The sequence below is a fragment of the Eleginops maclovinus genome, chromosome 21 (assembly GCF_036324505.1).
Source record: "Eleginops maclovinus isolate JMC-PN-2008 ecotype Puerto Natales chromosome 21, JC_Emac_rtc_rv5, whole genome shotgun sequence".
NCBI lineage: Eukaryota > Metazoa > Chordata > Actinopteri > Perciformes > Eleginopidae > Eleginops > Eleginops maclovinus.
Window position 1 is genome coordinate 4595001 of NC_086369.1, and position 25385 is coordinate 4620385.

At 38.8% G+C, this 25385-nt stretch overlaps 3 protein-coding genes across 5 annotated transcripts in view; all 3 read right to left on the reverse strand.

Moving 5' to 3' along the window:
• The window catches only part of rps6ka3b (ribosomal protein S6 kinase, polypeptide 3b), a 36492-nt gene extending 28248 nt beyond the window's left edge, over positions 1–8244 (reverse strand). Inside the window, exons 1-2 of one of the 2 annotated variants that reach the window (XM_063912822.1) lie at positions 7825–8243; positions 3568–3627 (exon numbers count right to left, since the gene is read on the reverse strand). In XM_063912822.1, coding sequence (XP_063768892.1) covers positions 3568–3627; positions 7825–7887 — 123 coding nt within the window. In that variant the 5' untranslated portion in view covers positions 7888–8243. Of the gene's footprint in view, positions 1–3567; positions 3628–7824 lie in introns of both variants that reach the window. The other variant, XM_063912823.1, reaches the window with a different exon arrangement.
• Positions 8245–9466: 1222 nt separating this feature from the next.
• Positions 9467–17082, reverse strand: pdha1b (pyruvate dehydrogenase E1 subunit alpha 1b). Its single transcript, XM_063873886.1, is given in 15 exon segments — positions 9467–10956; positions 11351–11459; positions 11606–11673; positions 11912–11983; positions 12261–12334; positions 12337–12415; positions 12503–12595; positions 12749–12840; positions 12924–13050; positions 13163–13306; positions 13308–13337; positions 13421–13486; positions 14517–14672; positions 15765–15785; positions 16930–17082. Coding segments are annotated over 15 exon segments (1356 nt in total). The 5' UTR covers positions 16990–17082; the 3' UTR covers positions 9467–10791.
• A 415-nt stretch (positions 17083–17497) lies between these two features.
• Positions 17498–24815, reverse strand: acot9.1 (acyl-CoA thioesterase 9, tandem duplicate 1). Of its 2 annotated transcripts, XM_063873901.1 has the most exons (16): positions 24619–24814; positions 23903–23997; positions 23028–23054; positions 22294–22339; positions 21862–22032; positions 21730–21767; positions 21167–21250; positions 20809–20912; positions 20280–20353; positions 19981–20048; positions 19784–19895; positions 19360–19450; positions 19068–19153; positions 18889–18976; positions 18259–18409; positions 17498–18078 (listed from the first exon to the last, which is right to left on the reverse strand). In XM_063873901.1, exons 1-16 carry the CDS (start codon positions 24630–24632, stop codon positions 18023–18025), a joined length of 1305 nt encoding a protein of 434 aa, XP_063729971.1. In that variant the 5' UTR covers positions 24633–24814; the 3' UTR covers positions 17498–18022. The 2 variants fall into 2 exon arrangements, with proteins under 2 accessions (XP_063729971.1, XP_063729972.1); XM_063873902.1 differs by lacking the exon at positions 23028–23054 and having other exon boundaries at positions 24619–24815.
• Between the last annotated feature and the right edge of the window lie 570 nt (positions 24816–25385).

Below are 25385 nucleotides of genomic sequence, written 5' to 3' on the forward strand. Positions count from 1 at the left end.
TGTGTGTGTGTGTGTGTGTGTGTGTGTGTGTGTGTGTGTGTTCTGCAGACTCTGGAGAGTGAGGTAATGAGTGCTCAGCTCTTCTCAGACAGTGGATCTATAAACCATCTCCTCTGCATTTAAAAATCGATGCTTGCAGCTGCCCAGCCTGCCACACACACACACACACACACACACACACACACACACACACACACACACACACACACACACACACACACACACACACACACACACACACTTTGCAACTAGGAAGACTCTCAAATTCTGTTTTATCCAAGTAGAGACATCAGGCTGTCGACTCTCTACAGCAGTGATTCCCCCCCATCAAACACTGAATAAATGATCACACAAGGATAGAAAATGACACGAGAACAAATCAGGAAAAATGTCTGTTATAGAGTAATACAGTACAGTAAGAAAAAGCCACCAGTGTACCAATGCATATTGAAAAATAGCAGAAAAAGTATTCGACATATACTGTATATATATATACAGTGGTATGCAAAAGTTTGGGCACCCCTTAGGAAAACCACTGCATCAGTTTGTCACTTGCTGAGCTTTTGAAGCAGCAACTTCATTTTAACATATGTTATACCTTATGGTAACAGAAACATCTCAGTAGTGAAATAACTTTTATTGGTCAAACAGAAACATGTTTATGTGCATTCAAACAAAAATAGGCATGTGCATAAATTTGGGCACCCCTAAGAAATAATTCCATTAATATTTAGTATTGCCTCCTTTTGCTGCAATAACGGCCTGTAGACGCCTCCTGTAGCCACAGACAAGTCCCTTAAGCCTGGCAGGTGGTATTTTGGCCCATTCTTCCACACAAAACGTCTCCAGTTCAGTCAGGTTTCTTGGCCTCCGTGCATGGACAGCCTTCTTCAAATAAATCCATACATTTTCAATGATGTTAAGGTCTGGGGACTGGGATGGCCATTCCAGAACATTGTACCTGTGCTTCTGCATGAATTCCTTGGTGGATTTTGATCGGTGCTTAGGATCATTGTCCTGCTGAAAAATCCAACCCCGGCGTAGCTTCAACTTTGTGACTGACTCTAGAACATTCTTGTCAAGAATCTCCTGGTACTGTAAGGAATTCATGTGGCCCTCAACTTTAACAAGTTTTCCAGTACCTGTGCTAGCCACACAGCCCCATAACATGATAGATCCTCCACCAAATTTTACAGTGGGCAACAAGTTCTTTTCATTGAATGCAGTGTGTTTTTTTCGCCATGCATACCTGTTCATGTTATGACCAAATAACTCAATCTTGGTCTCATCTGACCACAGTATTTTGTTCCAAAATGCTTCTGGCTTGTCCAGATGTGCTTTAGCATACCTCATGCGACTCTTCTTGTGATTAACACTCAGGAAAGGCTTTTTGCACATCACCCTTCCAATGAGCTCTTCCTGGTGCAAAGTACGCTGGATTGTGGAACGGTGAACAACTACACCATCAGCAGCCAGATGTTGTTGTAGTTCTCTGGAGGTGGTCTGTGGCTTCTCTGTGACCATTTTCACCATCCTTCGCCTGTGCCTTTCCCCTATTTTTGTCGGCCTACCACATCTTTCCTTCACACGGACTGTTCCTGTGGCCTTCCATTTCACAACTACGTTTCTGACTGTGGAGACAGACAGTTTAAACCTGTCAGATAATTTTTTGTACCCTTCTCCTAATTTATAATGTTGGATTATCTTAGCTTTCAGGTCAGTGGAGAGTTGTTTTGAGGTCCCCATCTTGCCACTCCCTAAGAAAGAACCTAGGCCAGGCACAGCCAGCTATTACCTATGTTAAATAGCCTTTTTCATGATTGGTTCCACCTGTCTTTGTAATTGAAGGTCTAATGAGCTAATCAAAGCAATTTTGTGCAGCAACCTGTCAGCTATAAATCCGTACAGGTGTTGAAATGAATGCTATTTATAAGGGTGCCCAAACTTTTGCACATCCCATTTTTTGCATTTTATTTTATTATAATAAAACTATGTAATGCTACCCTAAGAATTTTGGTCTGGAAAACACTAAAACGTCTACATCTTTGTAGGAAAACAAATGTTGTTGCTGTGATCTTCTATTATAAAGGAAAAGCAAATTGTCATGAAATCTCAGAGGGGTGCCCAAACTTTTGCATACCACTGTATATTACTGTTGCAAAATATGAGGAAACATCTTAACTTTAGCATCTACAGCATCTCTAGCTACCTCCAAAGATACAATCATGTTTTATCATTTGCTAGTATCTATCCCACATGTTTTGACATTGTTCCACTGTGAAGCTACTGAAAATAAAGTGTGTGTGTGTAAGTTTGAAAGTGGGACACAGGACGAGGAAATGTATGAGGTATCCTGAGGGAAAGTGGGCTAACATAGAGAGTAAATAACAACATCTTCTCCCAAAAATACCACACCACAAATAAGTGATGATATCTAGCAGAAAGAAGGGATCTGAGGGAGGATTCTTTGTGTTATGATAAAAGATGACTCATGACTTTGATAGTGAAACACTCTCACATTCGTACCAGCAATTATCCTGCAGAAGTAGGCGGTTTTTCCTCAAACAGTGGATATATCATAGAGCAACACTTATCTTTTGGGGATGCATTAACACAAAAGATGAAATCTTCAATAACTCATTGAAGACTGTAGCAGGAAAAGTGTATTTCAGTACAGGACCCTGAAGGTAGCGTCTCCCTGGTCCCATGCACAAAAAGCAATGGGATTTTTCCATAAGCTTTGTGTCAAACCAGCGTTTCACATGATGTTTGAAGTGAAAAGCTATCGTTGAAAAGGAACTACAGCATTGTCACATGACTTCACGTCACCACAGCTAAGCTAGGGGCGGCTAATGTTTGAAGTGAGGATCCTTTAGACACTTGTTAGCAACAACCGCTTTTAAATTCACTATTTACTGACGATTTTCTGTCTTAGAACAAAATGTGAAAATCTCTTCAGCTTGTGATAACGACAGAACTTATTTTAGGCCTCTAACCAAAACCACATTTAATTCAAAGTCGGGAACAGGAAGTACTAAAATGCTAACTCATTTCATAATATTTCCTCATTTTAAACTTCGTTAGTAATTTCGTTACTGTTTTACCTTCTTAAAAACAGACCTTTTTTCAGGCATCCAACCAAAAACACATTCACAAAATTAATTGAGCAAGACAAAAGGGGAACCAGGAGTGGAAAAATGCTGACTCATTTCAGGGATTTTCTGATATTATTTTGTTCTTATTTTACAACTAAATTCCTCTTGCTGTGTTTGTGTATGAACCAAACACCACAGCACAATTCTTGAATGTAAATCTACTTGGCAATAAAACTGATTGTGGTTATAAGACTCATTCCTGCACCCGTATTTTGAGCTGATATACACACACAGCTGCCATCACTGAGATCAGAGCTGTACGCTCTTGTCAGTACAAACAACGCTTGCCGTGTTTACAAATGAAGTCGACTAAATGTCAGCGAAGAGAAAGCTCCGAACATACTCTGGAGCAGCTTCTCTGTTTGATGTGCACATAACAGCCAGAAAGAAGAAAAAGGGGCGGGGCACTCACAGTGCAGACGGGCATCGAGTCGTCATCTCCTATGGAGTCCTCAGGATCATGATGGACATCCTGTAATCACACACACACACACACACACACACACACACACACACACACACACACACACACACACACACACACACACACACACACACACACACACACACACACACACACACACACACACACACACACACACACACACACACACACACACACACACACACACACATTAACACACCTGATACAAGGATGAAAATAAACGGCCCGTGAGGACGTCACTGCTGCAGGTTCAAACATGCTTTAATAACTGAATACACCTCAGTGTGCACGCTTTATTCACAGGGATTATTCATGAGAGGACTTCATGTGACGTCTGTCTGTGTTTTACAATAGAGCCGCAATAATCAATCGCATATTTTGCTAATCTATTAACCGTTAAAGTTGGTTTATCAGTCCCTCAGTTGTGTATTTTTCCTGAGTTTGAAATGATATTAATCCTGCTTTTATGTAGCGTTTTAATAGGTTTTATTTTTAATCATCTTTATTGTTTACTGTCTTTTGCTGTTGGTCATTATGACTTGATTCATTCTGTGAGACTTTTAACCTCCTCATTTTAGCTTGAAAAAGCACTTTAAAGTACATCTGATTTTCTAAATAGAGTGTAATATATCGATTGATAAAGAGATAAAGTGCATTTTACTTTGGCAGTACTTGCTTTTTGTATTTTATCGTACAATCTTTATTGAAATGCATGTGAAGACCTGTATGCTATAAACTTGATTCTGACTCTCATCAGCAGCCTCAGTTAACTACAGCTTGTTTTAGAAAACAGGGGACTTTTAAACCAAATTGTGTTAAATGATAAATAGCTGTCTGTAAAAGGATCCATCATTTTGTCACATCTGCCGCCTACATTCCTGTGTTTTACTTCTTTTTGTGCTTCCGAGCTTTCAGAGGTGAAGCGTGGCGGTCAATGAGTAGGCGTCTTTTTTTTTATAAAAGCCTCTCATCATCTCCCACCCGCTCTCTGTGACGGAGGAATCAACCAGAGTTCAAAATCGGACAGAAAAAAAAAGTCCCCAGACGGTCACAGCATGAGGTTTAATTCTACCTCATCCAAAAAGGAAAAAACTAAAGCACAACAGATATGAATTAGCATTACGTAACAGCAGAGGATCAGTCTGCTCCCCTCATGGAACAACAGCTGTGATTGAGACACTGATACTACCGCCAGAGAAACACAACAATAACAACAAAAGTGATTATTTACTTTGCCGGTAAGTGTGGCGTGAGCTTGAAAACTGCACAGCGGGGGGGGGGGGAGAGCGGGGAGGGGATGGAAGAGTGATGGATTATGATCAGAAAGAGAAAGATGCACACAGCAAGGTGACAGAGAGGTTATAATGGAGAGGAGAGAAGAAGTAAATGACTGCAGAGTCTGAAGAATACAAACTGTGCAAACTGGCTGTGAGGACATTTGTTGAATAATCTATAAAATGTCACACATTTGCAAAAATAGATGTCAAGGTGACATCCAGGAATCATTTGTTCTGTCCAAGCAACAGCCCAAAAAGAATTTGAGAGTGCATTTGTTGTTTTAATGATCAATTGGACAACTTTATAATTGTCTCTCTTTCAAAACACATATCGTTCATATTTGAACTTAAATTGCCTGAATTAGCAAATTAGTTGGCACTTTTGCTTTTGCTTACTCACACAAAGAAATTAATAAATAAAATCTGATCAACTCATTTGTCTTCGTCCAACATTAGTTTGATTTTATTACTGATTTTTTATATCCTTTTTTATTTCCTTTTTAAATGTTTTACTATCATGTATTTCATTTTCTAAACCTGTATTTTATGTTTATTTATTTTATTGATACTTGTTTTTTTCTGTAGTATATATTGTGGCCTTGGGTGACGCTGTAAGGCTTTTAAATATAATCGGAATGGTACAGTTCATTGCTAAATGCCATAAAAGAAATTAAAAAAGAAATATCTTAGGGCTTTAAAACTATTGGTTGGAAAATAAAATCACCTTGTGCTCGGGGAGATTTGTGTTTTATTTTCTGTCATATTATACACAAAAGAATCATTACTCGCAGCCCTAAAGGATCAAACTGTTCCATTTTATTTCCAGCTTTTCTAAAGCACTTTCTTTAAGCCTGCAGCGTGCAGATTCATCGTTGCAGCCATCTTTATCTACACTCATCTTTGTTTCTGCATTTCAGCAGCAGACAAGTGCAGCCCCTCTCTGCTCTTTGTTCTGAATGATCTTGTCTTCAGGGCAAAATCTTGCAAAAGCATCTCTTCTTGATTCCACAAACTCACCCCTCTCCTTTAAAAGTGTTTTTGGCCTAGAAAAAAAACCTAGTGTGACAGATTACACCACAACGATGCACGCTGACAGGCTACAAGGTGTAACGATGGGGTCAAAGGTCAGCATTTATCTGGTGGAAAGTAAGGTTAAAAGAGGCCACGTGGGAAAAGCTGCGCACAGGTATGAGCTTGTTAGGAAGTCAGACAGAAAGAGAGAAGCTTGGTGACTCAGTGCATTCTTCAGCATGAATCAGGTTTGATAAGTTGCCTACAGAGACAGACAAACACACACACACACACACACACACACACACACACACACACACACACACACACACACACACACACACTATTACTCCAATCAGCCCTTGTGACACCTCATACAGGAAGTGGACACACGTAGGCTCTTCCTGAATCGTGAGGTCGCAGTGGCCCCGCCTCCTGCTCTTTATCAAGATTATGAAACTTGTAAGAAGGAAGAAAGGAGGAAGGAAAAAAACACTCAATCTGAAGCTGTTGGGTTCAAGCCTAAGTCTCAGTTTTCAATTATTTTAGAACAATTCCACGCTGTTTTACACCAAAACATCAATATTCAAATCAAATCCAAACCATGACAAAAAATGTTCATGCTCTTGCTGATTTATTTTGCACAAAGTGCAGAATAAATAAACATCCCCAAAGTGACTCATAGTGACTCTCTGACACCCACTTCATTTTTAAGGACTTCTTATCACATGTTATGCCTCATTTGTGTTCTAAGAAAGCAGGTGTGTTATCCAATAATAATGACCAGTTCTCATTGTTATAGATCAGAAACTCGTCTTTCATGATAGGCAATTGAATACTTCGGGGTTTATTCTTTTGCTTGGAGGAAACAAGACATTTGAAAATGACAGGTTTTCGACTAACATTTTGACAAGCACTTCTCACTTATTTTGACACATCAATGCTCAGTTTATCTCTGTAACACGGCTATACTATATATAGAGGAACGTAGCACATCACTGGTATATGTGTGTGTCTTTATGGTGCTTGTGTCCAAAAACATTTGATTGTATTATTTGATTGTACTCATTTCATGCATTCATATGCTTTTACAGAGTATTCAGCCTCCTGAAACACTGCTCTACACATATATAGGAGTATGACAGCATGCTTTGTGCTCAGTGCTGAGTGAAGCTTTAAAATCTATTTTAATTCAATTTGTTCTCAGTATAGGAGCTGTAAGAGCAGAATAATTATCTAATAGTGACTACAAAGTGAATTATGGCACTTTTGTATTGTATTTAAATATAATTTGGTGTCCTTTTAGAAACATCAAGTGTAAAATAATGATGGTGGATAATGGAGCTTTTCTTTGAGAAAAGGAATTTTGCGACCTGTAGGAGCTTTAAGTGTAGGATATTTATCCTATAGGTACTTAAAGGTTAATCATTTCGAATGCCCTATAGGAGCTTTAAAAATAGAATAATAATGTAAAATGATGATCCATATACTACCTTAATACAATAGTGATCATATAGTGACTTGATGTTGTTTTACATTGCTTCAAATAAAATATGTTGTACTTTAATATGATTGGCATCCATATAGCATCTTTATGGGGAGATTACCTATCAAATAGTGATTAAATGGTGTATTATATTGCTTTAAATGATATCCCATTGCTTTGTTACTATTTTAAACTTATTGAGAGTCCCCATAGAAGCCTTAAGAGTAAAACAAGTATCTACTATTGACTTTAAGGTGTATTATGGTGTTTTGTAGAACCTATAGCTTTTGTAAGAGCAGAATACTAATCATACAGTGACTTTGAGGAGTATTATAGTGCTTCAAATGACATCCTGTGTTGTGCACTTCTACACTACCTGTGGACTACCTGACTGCAGCCCAGCTTAAAGTCACCTGTCAGTTTGACAAGGTGTTTAATGAAATGTCTCACCTCTCCCTGTGTCCCCCCCAAAGGCATCTTCTGCCAGGGGTCCGCCAACTGAGCCAGAGGCATCTTCTTCTTCTTCTTCTACTACTTTTCTTTCTTCTTCTTCCTCTTCTTTTATAATTCTCTTCTCTGCCACAATTATTGGTCCCTCCCTCGGTCGACAATTCCACTCTAGCCGACGTCTTTCTTTCTTTATTTTATCTTTATATTAAATGTGTTTAACGCCGAGGAACAGAACCGCCCGCGGAGCTCTCCACCGTACGTCCGAGCCAAACCGATCCGAGCGAACACCTCCTAATTCCGGATCTGCCGCGGCGCAGAGACCGCCCCTTCCTCCGGGGAGACAAACATGAGAAAAAAAAACCTGCAAGCAGCAGGGGGAGGAGGAGGACGTCCTTCTTCGGAAACTGATTGACTCAACACACACTCATATATACCCACACACATACACGCGCACACACTACACACAGTTATCTCTCTATCTGTTTCTCTCTCACTTCCGTTGTTTCCCAATATGGCGGCCGGTGTCAGCTTACCTGTCCGTCAGAGAGCTGCGTCACGCATGCGTCACGTCAGGAGGCGTAAAATAACTTTAAAATATATAAAAACAATACAACCTAAAGATTGTATAATGAAATACTTTTGTTATTAAACCGTGAGATATAAAACTTTAATAAAATAAAATAAAAACATTAACATTAAACTGTCAATGATTGTTCTTGAAATATATCATTTTGTTTTATTTATGTATTTAATATAAAATTGTCAAATTATATGATAACTTCTCTTTTAATACAAATTAATTAACATCATTTTAAAATGTTTTGTTTTAAATAAGAAAAATTGTCAATTTATTTTATTTCAAATAATTTGGTTCAATTGTACATATCTGAAATGTTTTTTTTAGATGTCTAATTGTGTGAAGTCGTTTTTCTCTCATAATTGGATATGTCATAATATAAATATTGTTTCTAATTATCCCTAATTTGTTATTGTTCAATCGTCATTAAGATCCCTTTTTGATTATTTTAATTAGGTTGCGTTTGAATGATTATTTTACCCTTTAAATGAAATAGTTTTAGCCAACATTTCTATTTATTTGTATTTTATTCTTTTAAGAATAAGTTAGTTTAAACTCTGTTTTTTTTAATCTATTTTCCATTAAATTAAGACTTTTCCTCAAAATGTTTGGTTTCCATGATTTTACAATATGGTAGTGACATCTAGTGGTCACTAGTAGTAGGAGAAGAAGTTAACTTGAGTAATAGTACTTAAGGCTAAAAATATTCAATAAAAATAAGTAATACTCCTTCACTGGACAAAGATAAAATATGCATCCAAAAAAAATGCAGTTCAAGTAGTTAAAGTACAACAAGTCAAATTCTCTGACTTGTATACACACACACAAGATTAGACCTAATGTAATAATACTAAAAGGATTATTTCAATGTGGTAGTTGGTTGAGTTTGGGCTCATTTTTATACATGATGAATCTGATCATTTTCTCCATATAAGGCAACATTTGTTAAAATAGAGAGGTGTTCATTTGTCTGTGCGTGCAATCTTAATTTCTAAAGCTGTCAGATGTATGCAGTAAGAATTACAAAAAAAGTAACATGAATTTGGAAAAAACAGCAGAAACAAATAACGTTTATAGTCATACTTTCTTTTTGCATTTATTCTACAGTCAAACAGTCTTTCAGTTCAACACACAGTTAGAGTAAAGCTTCTTATCTGTACAGGTTGGGTAACAGTAAAAGTTCTAATAAAGAACAGAGGTATATGAAACAGAAAATCCTGGTAAATAGCCGTTTTTCTCCCTTTCAGATGATTTCCCATGATCAAGAATAAACAATAATATATTTTAAGTGCATCTTTACAAGTAGCAGTCACATAATTCTCCTAACTAAAGACTGTAAAATAATATATTGCAGTGCATCCATCTTCCTACAGAGAACATTCTCTTCAAGCTTTCTCCTTTACCCACAGACTAAAATACATTTTGTATAATATATGTCTACTTTCAGGTCAGGTATGTAAAGATGTTTTGGAAAGTTCTCCAGTGAAGTGGCTGGTACGTTGGGATTTGCTGGTCCCTGTGGACAAAACCTTTATAAAATGTAGGGCCTAAATGCACTGATCAACAGTCATGTTAGCGTTCAGAAATCCTCATAAGGTAAATTCCTGCAACATAAATACATACACAAATATAATAAGCAAAAGGTGAAAAAGTAATCGGATATTTTACTTGAGTAAAAGTATTAATACCAGTGTAGAAATTAAAGTGCTGCATTCACAAATCTACTTAAGTAAAAGTCATTTGTAACTTCAAAATGTACTTTAAAGTAGTAAAAGATTAAAGTGATAAGATTAGCAGAGAGCCACATTACAGAACTTTACTGCAATAGTAATATTTACTTCTATATATTTTGTAGCTCAAGCTGCAATGAATAATATCTTGCCCTGTAGTGTTTTTCAGCTTGCCAAAACAAATCATACTGAATTCTTTTCTGCATTCGCTTCTACATGCCTTCAACTAAAAGTCAAAAGAACATGGATTGATTCAATAAACAAAAACTAAAATATTCATGATCATTCTCTCAAAGTTGCGGCTTGGCGTTCAGTAATGCAGAATCCCAGTTTCCTGAACATTGACCAAAATGCTAATAAAAAGGTGGCTGGGGGTGGAAAGAGAAAACTACGTTTTGTGCGTATATTGTGCAATCCTGAAATATTTAACACATGTAAATAACGCACAACACAAACAGGCTGTTCAGACAAACAATAAATCTTTCTATATAAACCTAGAAATAAATAACACTGGTTTTGGGTCAAAGTCCCGTTAAGGTGCGGAATGATCTAAATAGAGGAAGGTGTTGAATGTTTGTTTTCAGCATGAGGGTGCAGTTTACGGGTAGTAGTGGGTGACAGGTTAAAATGTTGGTGTGTGAATATTTGGAGCGTTTGAGTCTAGCTGACAGACTTGAGTGCGACCCAGGGGTTTGTCCCGCGGACCTCCATCGGGGAGTCGTTGCTGAAGATGTGGTTGCAGAGCTCCTCCAGAGGCGGCTCGGGGTCTGAGGTGGCATACAGAGCTGCTTCCTCCACCTCTTTACGGATCGAAATGTCAATTTCCTAAAAGAAAAGACTAGTGTTAATTAATGCAGCAAAACACATGGTGGGGGTTTTATTTCAGCATCCCAAAAGAGGATAGCTGTCCTAGAAGGTACAGTCAAGAATAAGGAACTTCTACTTTTAACTTCTCATGTCTTTATATTATTGCATTTTCCTTTCCCCCACAGCACAAGTATACAACCATGGTTTTCAAAAAGTGAACTCTGTACGTTTCTTTAAATCCAACATTTTTCCTATCATAGATTTTGGGGGAGAGGCAAGTATTATAAAGCAAGATCATTTCCCAAATGTGGATCAATAATGTGTCTATGTAGCTTGTGAAAAGCTGAATGTCTGATGCTTTTAAAACAGACTGCAGGTGTGTGTGTGTGTGTGTGTGTGTGTGTATATTCACCTTGAACTCCTCCACAGAGGCCATGTTGTTGCTGAGCATGCGCTCCTTCAGCATGGTGATGGGGTCACTCTTACTGCGCACTTCCTGAATCTCGTCACGGGTGCGGTAGCTACAGGAAGTGACATCACACAGTTAGTATAAAACAAGAATAGGAAGATAGCAGATTTTAATATTTGACTGATGACATTAGAATAGAGCTGACGGCAGTTTGAAAATAAGATCAGTGACATTTCCAAGTCACAAAACTTGACACACCTGACACCGGGATCACTCATGCTGTGTCCGTGGTAACGGTAGGTCTGCAGCTCCATTATAATTGGACCCTAAAACACAACACAAGTCATTCCTGCGATCGTTATACACAGTTTATTCTCTAGGAAAATAGAAAGTAATCTCAGGAGTTCAGTTTTGTGGAAAAGCTACAGAAAATAAATGCTACATGGAAATTAAGGATGCAAGGAAGAAAAGAACCATTTTTAAATCTGATCTTAATGGTTTTCCTCGCCCGTGTTTATGACTCATCAGGTGCAAAAAAAGCGTGGCCGGAAAAGCTCAGCTAACCTTTCCAGCTCTGCAGTGGTCTGCCGCAAACTTGGTGGCCTCTCTGACACACAAGACGTCCATCCCATCCACCTACGAGAACATAATGTTGTATAAACAGCATGCAGAATCATACTTTTATCAGAATATTTCCCCATGTGGTATTAGAGTTTTTGTATGCAGTATCATACATGAGCGTCAAACAGCTAAATGCATGCTCACACCTGCTACTGCCAGGACGGACTTTTAGCCTCGTCCTGTTATAGTCTGGGTTCATACAGGCCAGCTGCAGCGTACAGCCCATAGGCACACTGCAGCTACCGCCTAAGACCCCCACATTAAACTGATCATGTCTGTGTGTTTGTCTCACTCTGATTCCCGGGATGTAGTCTCCTCTCTTGTAGTACTCTGTGCTCGCTGACGCTCTCTCCACTGACGTCCCATCCCATATTTATTGTTCTCACAGATGAAGATGCACGGCAGCTTCCAGAGGGCGGCCATGTTGAAAGACTCATACAGCTGGCCCTGAGCGGATTAGGAAGACAGGTTGGAGTTCAGCAAGTCCATACGAATTAAGAGTAGGATATTTAAAGTATTAGGCAGGATATTTACCTGGTTGGCTGCCCCGTCTCCATACAGAGAGACACACACCTGGTTGTTGCCCTGGTACTGGCAGGCCAGAGCAATGCCAGCTCCTAAAGGAACCTGAACACGTCACAGGTGATTACATACAACAGCATACCAAAAGAAAATGTTGATGGTCTTAAAACTGTATGCATCCCTTAGGACATTGTTCCCTTTTAATATTTGTTTTACTTCTCATTTCAGCCGTTTTAATGCATTCATTATGGCATTTACCTGGGCTCCCACAATGCCATTTCCTCCATAGAAATTTGGAGCGTACATGTGCATGGAGCCTCCCTTCCCTTTGGCCACGCCGCCTCTGCGACCTGAGGAGGAACAAAGACGTGTGAAGAATCTGCAGACATGTAAAAAAAGGTACAAGTCATCCAATTTAAAACTCCTCCCTCACCTGTGAGCTCAGCAAGGATCTCTTTGACGGCGATCCCGCGGGTGTAGGTGTAGCCGTGAGCGCGGTACGCAGTGATCAGGTGATCCGAGGGGTTGATGCCCGACTCTATGCCTACCGCACATGCTTCCTGCAAGGAGAAGACAAGCACTTTTATACTATTAGACCCACAAAACATGTTTGCATTTAAATCTTTGCGGTCCACTTTTCTAATTGTTTGTCTTGCTGCTGTGTGTCCTCACCTGTCCGTCGTACAGGTGGCAGAAGCCTCGGATGATCTTCTGTTTGTACAGCTGGTCAGCTTTCAGCTCCATGCGCCTCACCGTCTGCATGACGCGGTAATAGTGCAAGCCCTGCTCCCGCGTTAGTTCTGCCTTCAGAGGGGGGGCCCTCCTCCAACCGGTGCAGCTCGCATTTCTACTCCGACAAATACATAATATTTAACAAGACAGCTGTATAGAAGTGTTTCAGTGCAGTGATGTCTGTGTTCTTTTACCCACCTTGATGTCAAAGGTGGCCTGAGAGGTGAAGTCAGCGAAGGAGCGAGACACCACCACTCTGGCACCCTGTGAAGAAAAACATACACATTAAAAGAGGGATACATCACACAGGGTGAATCACAAATAAAACAGTGTTTCACATCGACAGGAAGCTGCCCCCTTATCACAGCGAGAGTGCAAGAAAGGAGGGAGGGAGGGGTCTGGTAATGGTTTAACCTTGGCTACAATAGTCCGATGCAACAGAGGGAAATCCCCATCCAGATGTAAAATAGTGTGCATCAACACCTGGCTGGTTTTGGGAAGGTATAAGAAGAAGGTCCTCCATTTAGCATCCTTCAGAAAACAATGTTTAAGTGTTTTGTCGCCTTAATACAATAACAGATACTGCAGGTTTAGGGAAGGATTCCAAACAATTAGATAAGTTTACATAGATTATATTACAACGAGTCGAAAACACTTGCAGGACTGTTGGGGCAGAGACTTTCACAGTAAAGCACAAAACATAACTGTTAGGTTTTACAGATTTTTGCGCCAGACAAAAAGCATTTGAAATGTTTTACTTTTATAGAATTAATCAATTAATGAAAGGAAGAAAAAGACTGAGAAATGCATCGAACAGAAAATCTACTAGAAAAAGAAATATGGTTAACAGAAAAAGAAAAGCATCAGATTTGTATTTAAATAAAACACAAATGTGGAATTCAACAATTGTTTTGTGGCAGGTTTTGTTTTAGAGCAGCTCCATAAAATGATTAATATGGGTGCTAAACAAGAGAAAACATGCATCTGAATTCTGTTCAAAAGGTGCCTTATTCGTCACAAAGTCATATACATTTCCCAGAAAGGGAAACCAAAGATTAGAAAAGTGGGTCCCTACAAATAAGTGGGGGGACATTTAAAAAAATAATAAAATTAGGAATAAAAAGAGATCAAGAAATAAGTAAATCAATTGTTAGACAGCAAGTCCATAAAATGATAGGTGGAACGTAGCTATTTGCACGACTTAAAGAAGTTATTTTGCTTTAAATCTGAATTTTAAATCCACAAGATAAGATTAGTTAGTGATCAGTCACACGGAGGATGCCTTGGTTCTTACTGGTCTGTCTGTCTTGGCCTGGTTTTTAACTAACTGCTCGGCCGGCGCTATAGTTCTGACAGGTGGAGGTTTGGGCGGCTGCCTCTGGGTCTGAGCCATGGCGGGGGCCAGCGGCGGCGAGGTTACACTGACGTACTCTGACAGGTCGACCAGCAACTGAGGAGCACAGGAGCCAACGCATCAGAGTACAGCCGCTCTACAGAGGCTACAGGGAAACGGACACACACACACAATGACAGCTAGTGGAGGAAACGCACAGACTGCCAGCGGCCCAACAGTGTCTACACTTCACCTGATATTTGTTTCATTGGCACAACATTCAGAGACTTTGCAATAATGATTATTTTGAGGTTTTACTTTTAAATATCGCTTGTTTTACATGAGTTAAGGGAAACGTGCATTTGTTGCATTTCAGTGTGTGGATAAATGGGATGAAGTGCATTGACTTGTCAGGTCAATTTATCCAAAGACTCACATATGACAAACTTCTGCAGCTTTTTCTTTCATGAAAGATGGATAAAAATCTGCAAACATGAGTTACTTCACCATGTTGGATGTTTGTTTGTTTTTTTATACACTGTTCAAAAGAAACTGACACAGGAATCAAGACTCTTAAGTTAGCATTGTGGGAAAGATACAAAGCAACGATCAGTTCTGCTTTTCTGGACAAGTATGACAACTTAATATAAATTGAGAAAAGTAGACGAGGGTTTTTTCCTACGAGCAGGACATAAGACTCATTAAAAGATGTTCATTATTTATATTTGTTTTTAAAGCTGAACAAGTTCTTGTACACCTTGAGACTATTCTTTGGACAGTCTTTTTATTACCGCGTATCATAACTTCATTTTAAAACTGTTTATTTGGAGTTACATTTCCTGCTGTAAATGTTGTGCCAATGTGAAATATCCCTTTGGTGGCTTTCCACCAAGATGATCTATTGTAACCATTCTACCACCCATTAATAAATGATACTGTAAATTATATAATTGTGATAACAAAAAAAAAACCCACAAGACTGATGATTGGAATGGACATTTTAAATTAAACTCAGAGATATAAAGTACCACTAAACAAAACATAGTTCTGATTGACTGCATTCTAAGCAGAAGTAGCATTAATGTAAAAATCATTGTCATTTCCTTTACTAAAACCTCAGCATTTAACTAATTCAGAGGCACTTTAGAACTATCACAGCAGGAAAGGAAGGGTAGGAGACAAACATCAGGAGTGCATGGCACTGCTTACCTCGGACACTGTTTGGGCTCCCTAGGGTTCAGGAGAGGTGGGGAGAGGAGGGAGAAAAGCAAGAAATAAATTGGGACTGTTGAGAGTGTGTGTGAGTGAATGAAGAGAAGGGGAAGCCAGCGGGAAAGAAAGCAGGAACGGTTCAAACACGGAGCTGTAACAACAGAAGTCCTTCAGTCACAACTGAACGGTTTTTTTGGAGCAAATGTATATTTGAATAATGTATACCAAATAAAGACTGAGGGATCCCTGCTGCTGCTGCTGAACCACCACCACAAACAACATGCTGTTGAATAAGCTCAGTGATTAATATGGATGCACTGATGAAAGTTAAACCAAATAAGTTTAGTTTTTCCTTTTGGTCTACATGAAACTTCTATAAATAAACTTAAATTAAGAAGGTAGTAATGTATAATCCTTTAATGCATTTCAGCTAAGTTGTATCAGTAATATAGACTTCGACAAGCACCAGCATGTACATTTCCTAAGTGAAAGAAAGATTCAGCTATATTTTAAGACAACTTGAAACAAAAACACGATTTAAATAATGAGTGTGCTCACAATTGAATAAGTCACTTAGTCGCATCATTGACTTGTATTTAGCCAAGTTGCCCCCTGGCATGATATATGTATATCTTAATTAGTTTTATATATAATATTTAACTATGCACTATACTATCGGGTTAAAAATCAGTGCATCAGTGCACTGTTAACAGACAAACATCTTTAAATATTTTATTCCACCACTGCTAACACGTGGTAGCTAAATGTAGCTTCAAGTCAGTATCTATCACATCAGTGCATCTCAATCAATACACACTGCTGGAAGAAGGCAAACCACCACAATCACAGACACAGCATCTTAGTTAATGAAGATTAGCTGAAGACAAATAAGAGTAAAAGGTTATACAACTCCCCATTGCATCCATGCCCTTTACGAAAGAAAAACCACCCTTTAGACACTCAACAATGAGCAAGCACACACAATTTACATGATGTGACTGATACACACACAAACATAGCAAGAGTCAAACTAGCCACCATTGGAGAACATGCTAACTGCTCACAAGGTCAGCTTCAAGCCAAACTCAATCAAAGCAAGCTAGCTGTTAGCATTCGCCCAGACACGACCCCCCAGCTCGAAGTTAACCCCAAAAGCACTCACCACATTTCGCCCAGTCATCCTACAAAGTGCATTAGAGATAATGGTTAACATGTTTTTCATGCTACTGAACGACGACCCGGCTCTGGAGGGATTATAACAGCGGACGTTAGTCGCTGTGCTCAATCCCTGTTGGTGTCCGTGAGGAAAACGAGTCCGGGGGAACACACTGGCTGCATCAAACATTGGTTCCCCATGGGTTTATATAGCTGCCCGGAAATAGAACTCAAGTTTTAATTTAGTACAAAATCACATACAACCCCGAAAAGGTGAAACGTAAAACACTAATAATATATCTACAAATACAAAGTTATCCAACTGTTTTAACACTAATGTAGATTACAAGAAGATAGACCTTTTGGATTGTTAATTTAGACTAATTGAATTACATTTTGTAGATAGGAGGTTACAGGCACACTTTGTCCTTTTGAACAGTTCTAACTTTTGATTCATTTTACAAAACAGTGATTATTTTGTTTTAAGTTTTACATTTAAAAACTGAAATATAATATTCACTCAATCATTTGTATCAAATATAATGAAAGCAAAGACAAACAGGACAAGCATGAAGTCAGGATAAATATGAATTTATTTATTGCATTGAGTAAATGCACCACTCACTCTCACACATCTGACCCATTCAGAATAAAGCTCATTCTCATTCAACTTTTAAAAAAGTAAAGATTAAATGTTTGTGCGTATAAGCGACAGTGGAATATTAGAATGAAACATTGTAAAGTGATATACTGCAAAAAGTTAGGAAATGGAAAGTAAACACTTGATAATTTGACCGTTTAAGAGCTGTAAACGCTGACTGGTTGTCTAACGAACAGTTGTAAATAACAGTAAATAAAATATAGATGATATATAAAAAATCTCTGTGTGTAAAGTATAGGTTCTCTTTTCACCAAAATATAAACCACCAGAACAAATAGAGTACAGAAATCAAACATTCCCATATGTAAAGGTAACAAGACGTGATGTAAAAAGGATGTATACTAAATTAAGTGCATTCATTCTTCTCCACTGACCACACACACACACACACATACACACACTGAAAGGCTTTGGCAGACAGGTGGCAGACATGTTGCCTTCAGGAGTCCACGGTCTGATTAAAGTGTCTCTTTCCGTCAAGGTAAAGCATCGACTCTGTGGGACAAACACACACAAAAAATCTAAGCTTTTATGGTGTTAAATAAAAGTCCTGTATCTTAATTTAATTCAAGTAAAAGTCACAAGTACCAAATGATGCTTAAAGTACAAACAATATGTGCAGCTGGTAAAGGTGGAGCTGATTTTAATGAATCTCTCTACTACTTTAGTTTGTACCTCCGTATGTCATTGGAATGATGTTGGGGACGTCACGGTCGGAGATGAAGGTGAAGTGGAAGACGTTGGTGGTGTTGTGCTGGCGGGTCAGAGGGTCGAACACCTCGCTGTGAACTCTCACCTGTATGTGATTCCCCTGTGTGTAGCACACCTGAACACACACACATGCACACAAATAAACAAATGCTGCTAAAGCACAAAAATCCTTTCGAGTTAAATTTATATAATTATTTTACTGCCTAATAAAATGCTACACGTGATATGTCTTTAATACATGTAGGCCACGATGGACAGTCATATCTCGATAAGTGAAAGGTGTACATAGTGTTTAAAGCTATGTTATTCAAGTGTTGTTTGTATTTCTTTTAATTACTTAATCACTTGCTCATTTGCTTTTTATTACTACAGGATCTTATATTTTGAGGTGATGTAACTTGTATATGTCCTTAGAGGGTATCAATAAATAAAGCTCTTATCTTATCTACACCTTACACAGTGAAACCTGAATACTACTGTCTGGAAATACAGTTGAATCCAAAAAAAAGATAGATAAATGTAGATCTGAAATTGATGCATTTCACTGTAGATGTTCCCTCAAAGTCACAGATCCGATGTAAAAGATTCTCTGACCTGAGATGAGAGCAGCAGCAGGGATCCGATCTCTACGGGTTTCTGGAAGAGGATGTCATCAACCGCCACCAGGCTGGGGCGACATCCTCTGCAACACACACACACACACACACACACACACACTTTAACATCTTGCAGGAAAGAAATATTCTGCTTTTCTCAAAAGTCTCTAAACTCACCCAAAGGAGCAGGCGTTGGCCCAGCCCAGCTCGTAAGCTTTCCTCATCAGAAAACCTCCAAAGATCCTGTTGAAGATGTTCCTCTCCTGCTCGACACACACACAGAAACACAGACATTTACACGTTGAAACTGCACTGATGAAATTGTGGCTGGTGTATTTTAAGATGAACAGTACAGACTGTGGTGTTTAAATCAAATGTGAGAACCAAAATCATACACAGAGCCCTGTCAAAGTAAAAGGAATTGTCTTTTTCTTTTTAGGGATAATAAGAGTTATGTGTATTTGTCCACCTCAGGATGGCAGATCTCCAGTCCTTTCAGTTTTGCGTCTTCCATCCACACTGAGTTGGTAGGCAGGTGTCTGCTGCGGAAACTGACCGTCCTGCGGGAGAGGACACAGAAAATACACACAGCAAGACGTTTAGTGGAATGAATCTCATAGTAAGAGGCAAAACAACTTTTATAATGATCTATCGTAAACACAACCTTGCAATATACATGGATGATGTAAAAAATATGTACCATCAGCAATGAGGTACTGAATCCAAATGTCCTTTCTTTTCTGATTTAGGTTTTTTCACACCAAAAAACAGTGTTAATAGGAGAGAAAACAAAACAGTACGAATAATAATTCCTACATCCATCATTTCAGTTTTTTTACATAAATGAGGAATATTACATGTGAATGTTCTTTCTCTCGGTGTCTCCATCTTACTTTGTGTCGAGCGTGTTAAGGAACAGACCGTGGACGATCTTCCTCTCCTCGTCTGTCGGCGCCACCTTCAGCAGGGAGGCCGTGCTCAGCTCCACACGGCGCACTTTATTGTCTGAAAAACACAAAGTATATAGCGACAAACGTTTGTATAAAGAGGGAAGGATTCATTTTCTTATTATCGGGTTATGATCTCTTACCTTCTCCATCCTGGAACATTTTCTCCTCCTCTGGACCTTCTGGCTTCAGTGAGTTTACGTAGGCAGCCCTGAAATGAATAATAACAGCAGCACAGATCAGATTGTGCTTATATCACATTTTACTAGAGGTGGAAAATACATTTAGTCGTGCATAGTACTCAAGTACAATTTTAAGGTACTTGTACTTCACTTGAGTCTTTTCTGTTCATGCAACTTCATACTCATACTCTAAATGATTTTACTGCTCCTTTTTTTTAACGGACTCACTCCCCTCTATATAGAATGACTTTGGGTTCTACCTCTTGTTTTCAGGATCGCGGGCCACCATGACAAAAGTTGCATCCAGAATCGGGGAATAAGCTCCATTTTGGTACTGAAAAGGAAATCACATGTTGACATTATTGCAAATAGAATTGTCAATTTTTACAAGAAATTTAAAAGCAAAGAACAGGGAAATAACAATAAGACTAATTACTTTTAAAAGAGGAAAGAAAGACGTTTGGATTATCAGAAGTGTTAGAGCTGTACAGTTTTAAAGAGATAGCTTCGTGTAGAAGTGTGCAAAATCAAATCACTGCTCTAAAATAGCTTTCTCTTTTTTTGGTGTGGAACAGAAAAATAAAACAATACCTTTATTAAATGTTGGCTTCATTTCAAAATCATGAAGCAGATGATTGGATTTTCCCAAGTTTTGCTGGATTGCTTTTATATGCCTACTTGGGTTGTTAAATTTCGCCATCACATTTATTAATTAACTTGAGTCTTTTTATAAATAATTACACTAATGTCTTTGTGTATCTGTGTGTGTGTGTGTGTGTGTGTGTGTACCTGTGACATGTGCATCTTGGCTTCAATAGAAGTCTTTCCCACCCACGTCACATGACCGGTGAACTTGATGTCGCAGTCAGGATAGATGGTGTGCTGCTTCATGTCTGTACAATTAAACAATAACAACAAGAAACATTTCAAGTATGAACTACAGAGTTCAACATGATCATGTCAGGGTGCGTTGGAAACGTGCATTTTTGCAAAGGTGGATATTTTATGTTTGGACAAATGTTCTCTGTCCTCCTCAGATAACTGTGATGTTTATAAAACCAAAAAAGGTGGAAAGCCATGATTAACTTCTTTATGGAAGGAAAATGTAACTTTTTACTTGTCAAAGGTAAGAATTACGAGCTCTTACCGATCTTATCCACCAGGGCAGTGACGAGGGACAGAGGAGATTTCTTCAGAGCCGGATTGTGGGTGTGAGTGTAAGAGATGAGGACTGAGGAGGAGAACAGGAGAAAACATGTGCAACAGCGCATGTTGTTTAAGAGCTAATAAGCGAATGGTTCAAACTTTGATCAAACAGTTTTCTAAACGTTAAAAGGAACGATAAACCGATTGTGAGTCTAAACAATGAAGGAAATGTTTTCAAAATAGTTACATTTTTTGGATTAAATGTGACAGCTAAAGATAATTATATTGTTATAAGAGAAGATTGATGGTACATCTTGGTAGAAAACACGTGTTCAAACAATATCTAATTTTATATTGATATAGCAAATTTCAATACAAAACAAATTAAAATGCTTTATCAAAAATGAAAAACGCTAAAAAGAGAGAAATTATAAAGTAGACAAGAAACAGTCATTAAAAGACAACATAGCATGAATAAAAACCAGCTCAAATAAAACAAAATGATATATATATTATAGGAACAACACTTTCAGCGCGGTGTAAAGTTAAGTGTTGTAGTTATACCTGCCAAACTGTCCAAGTCCTCCAGGATCCGACCAAACCTGAAATGACACAAGTTAAAGGATGTGAGTGCAAGTGATTTTGTTCTTGTACGTGTGTGTATGGGTTTGTGTGAGTGTAAATGTGCCTATGTACCTGACAGTGTTATGGAAGGTGAGGTACTTCTCCCTGAGCTCTGGATTTGAGCCCAGAGGAAGGTGCGCCTCCACAATGCTGTCCTTCATCCTCTTCTGGGGAAGGTCGCTCTGAGACTTGGCTAACATGTTGGAGAGCGACACGCGATCAGCCATGGCCTGCTGGTGGTCGCTGCACACAAGATAATCAAACAGATTAGCAACATTTTGTATTTGATTTATTATGTATGCTTCTCAGTTCTTGCTTTTGTTTTGTTTCTCTAAGACATGGTCCGCTGGTGGTTCACCATTTTCTTTAAAAATGTTAATGTTTCTCTTTTGCAATTTGGTTCGACACGATAGCAAACGATGTTGACAAAGCCCAAATGAAACAAAACATCACAAATACTATTGTGTTTTTTTGGTGCTTATTTGGACCCAAATGGTTCAGTACCTCCAGTTTCTGGAAGCTCCCACGATTTCTCTCAGCCTGTTTCTCACTGAAAAACACAGAATAAAAGAAATCAGATCTCCTAGGTCTGGGTGTGTGTGTGTGTGTGTGTGTGTGTGTGTGTGTGTGTGTGTGTGTGTGTGTGTGTGTGTGTGTTTATCAGAGTGTGTGTTCTGCTGTAAAAGCACCAAGAGTTCAAGGCTATATGTTTCATATCGTCTCTGTAGAAAACAATGATGTGGTTTCATTTTACGTTTGCAGGTGAAGCCTTTAGGGTAACAAGTTGTGTAATTTTCAGCCGACATGATGTGTTTAAATGGCCCACAAGAATTCTATTAAAGCATTATGTGCTTTACTATTTATTCATCTTATAGGTCTTATTTCATATTTAAAATAACCACTCTTACAAAAAGAGGGATCAGATACGAATATAAAAGGCTGTAATTCTCGTCTGACGGCTTCAGCTTTTAGAGGCCCAGACAGTGAGACAATATAAAACCACAGAAGAAAAAGCAATGATTGGAACCAGCTGCAACAAAATACTGAAGCTCAGTGCAACATAGAGAAGAAGAAGATGTCATTCTAACAGGAGCACAATAAGAAACAAGTAGAGATTCAGGTTAAGAAAAGGATGTTCAGTCAGTCACAGTGCAAGAGGAATTTACGTGCATTAGAAGAGAATCACTACTGGAGGAGTGAGACGGTTAAATATGATTTATCATGGTTTACCAACACACCATTAGACACGTGCAAAAGTGGATTTCCTGTGGAGAAACACAAATTATTTTAAAAGGTGCAGGATATGGCTAGATATCTGGGGATTTCACACAGAAATTAAATATGGCACCATGTAGCATTTCATTAGAGGTGTTTATTCAGACGCCTTCAGAACTGAAATGCAAGAGAATGGCTGTTACATATCCCTCAAGCCAAAGTCATATCTTCTGAAAGTAGGGATACACCAATCAAACTTTTTTCATTGCAAATTCAGATGCTATTCACACTAACTGCAGTTGACAATGTTTACATGTTTATTTCATCCAAAAACAAGGCCTTGGGGATGTTTTGAGAATGGATTTATGAATGAAATTCCTTCTTTTATTGTTATTTAATTTTTGGTTCATGAAGCCTTTGTAAATGAAAATGGCTCGATAAAGGCAGCACAGCATTGTGATATAAATAAATAAGTGATATAAAATATTAAGCACAGGGCACTCATTCTTCAAGGTGTTGCATCAACACGATTGTCGTATTGCAACAGTAAACAGCAAAGTCCAGCAAGTGGTTGAATAATGTAGTTGGCCCCTGAAGAGTTTTAACCATAACACAACTATAATAAACAAAGCTCACTTGTTTTACTATCTGGGACACCATGAGCTTTAATAAAGGTGACCCAGAGGCGTTTCTGTGCCTTACAATCTGAATTAACTGTCATTTTGTAATTGCATTTTAGAAAGATCTGAGGCGATGGCGGGTCTACGACCAGGTCGTTCAGAAAAAATGTAAGAAGTCAAAGCAAAAAAACACATCTCCTGTACATCCAGACATATCTTTATTGATTAAACTAGGTGGGGCTCAATCACTTGTACAGGAAGCATGGTTGTTGTGTTACCTTCAGCCATGTCGGGGGCCTTGCCCTGCCTCAGCACGGCCCCCCTACTAAACGACCTGGAGGTCAAGGACGCGGTCGACCGCAGCAGCAGGAACCTGCAGGACACATGAGGACACGAGAAAAAAAACAAACCTGAGGCGACCTTAAGGCTGAGGAGTCCAGTTACATCCACATGCATCCTTTTCTAAATATAACTGTCATACAATATGTATTTAATCCTGACATTCAACAGTGAACAGCTGAGCAGGCAGAGAGAGACACAGACAGACAGACAGACAGACAGACAGACAGACAGACAGACAGACAGACAGACAGACAGGGCACGATATCTAACCCCAATTTGCTCCCGATGGCATGGCCAATGGTATACGAATGTGTGTGAAAGGTAGTTACCTAGAGCAAAAAAGTGTACTGCTCTGTGTGAATGGGATGTAGTGACATATAGTATGTAAAGCGCTTTGAGGGGTCGAAAAGACTGGATAAAGCACATAAGTACAAGTCCATCTACCATTTACCCCACCCAGTTTGGGCCTGGTGAACTATTCCCAGTTGAAACTGATTTCTTTATTGAAATGAAATAAACACAAACTAGCCTCACACACAGATGACATGTAGGTTGAAAAGCTGCTAAGCATTCCTGGGATTCATTTGATTTGATTGTAAATATGCTAACGGTTAGCAACAGAACTTTAAGCCACGTTTTTAACCACACTGACCTCGGTGAAAGCATTGTAGTTTCCCGGGTGGCACCGTGAACGGTTCAGGGATCTAAACAAAACGGTGATATCGGTAAAAAAAGACAAAATGACCAGACTTTCTTTCCAGTGTACTGCGCTGACAATTTATCAGGGCAAATCAGCAATACGAGGACAGCTTCCGGGTTGGTGTTTGTCCCCGCCCACTGCATGATGACGTCAGAAGTACTTGTCGCCCTGATTTCAGCCTGTCAGGTGATCACCCGTGCCAGGCAGCTATATCACTGCTGAGTCATCTTCTGTATACTGTTTTGGCACCCTTCAATGTTATTGATTGAAAATAAGTGCCCTAAAGGTTTAACATTACTCTTGATCAATAGAAGAAACAAAACCATCACTGTGCAAAATTCAAAATACCTCAAACTCTGATGGATTGTACATGCATACCACACTATTTCAAGGTTTCAAGGTTTTATTGGTCATATGCACAGCATATACAACGTATATGTTGGCAATGGAAATCTTATATCCCATGCTCCTCCAACAACTCAACTGAACTATTTGTTCACACTGTTGTATATTGTAGCTTTTACATCTGTTCCTTTTACTGTTTATTCTACATCATATATTTAATGTATGCTCAGGCTGCACTTCACTGCTTTCTGCACTGCTGGTTGATTGCAAAACTGCATGTATTGGTGTCAGTACCAGTGATGTCGGTAACGTAACGCGTTACTCTAATCTGACCGCTGCCTTGTAAACTAACTTAGTTACTTTTAAAATCAAAT

Bases quoted from the DNA above. Each gene is read 5' to 3' on its own strand.
- acot9.1 (XM_063873901.1), bottom strand. The intron at 21,251-21,729 runs GTATAACTACAA...TCTCCTCCTCAG, and splicing joins GGACTTGGACAGTTTGGCAG to TCCTCATCTCTTACACTCAC. The intron at 18,977-19,067 runs GTGAGTTTAGAG...TGTGTGTTGCAG, and splicing joins GCCAACGCCTGCTCCTTTGG to AGGATGTCGCCCCAGCCTGG.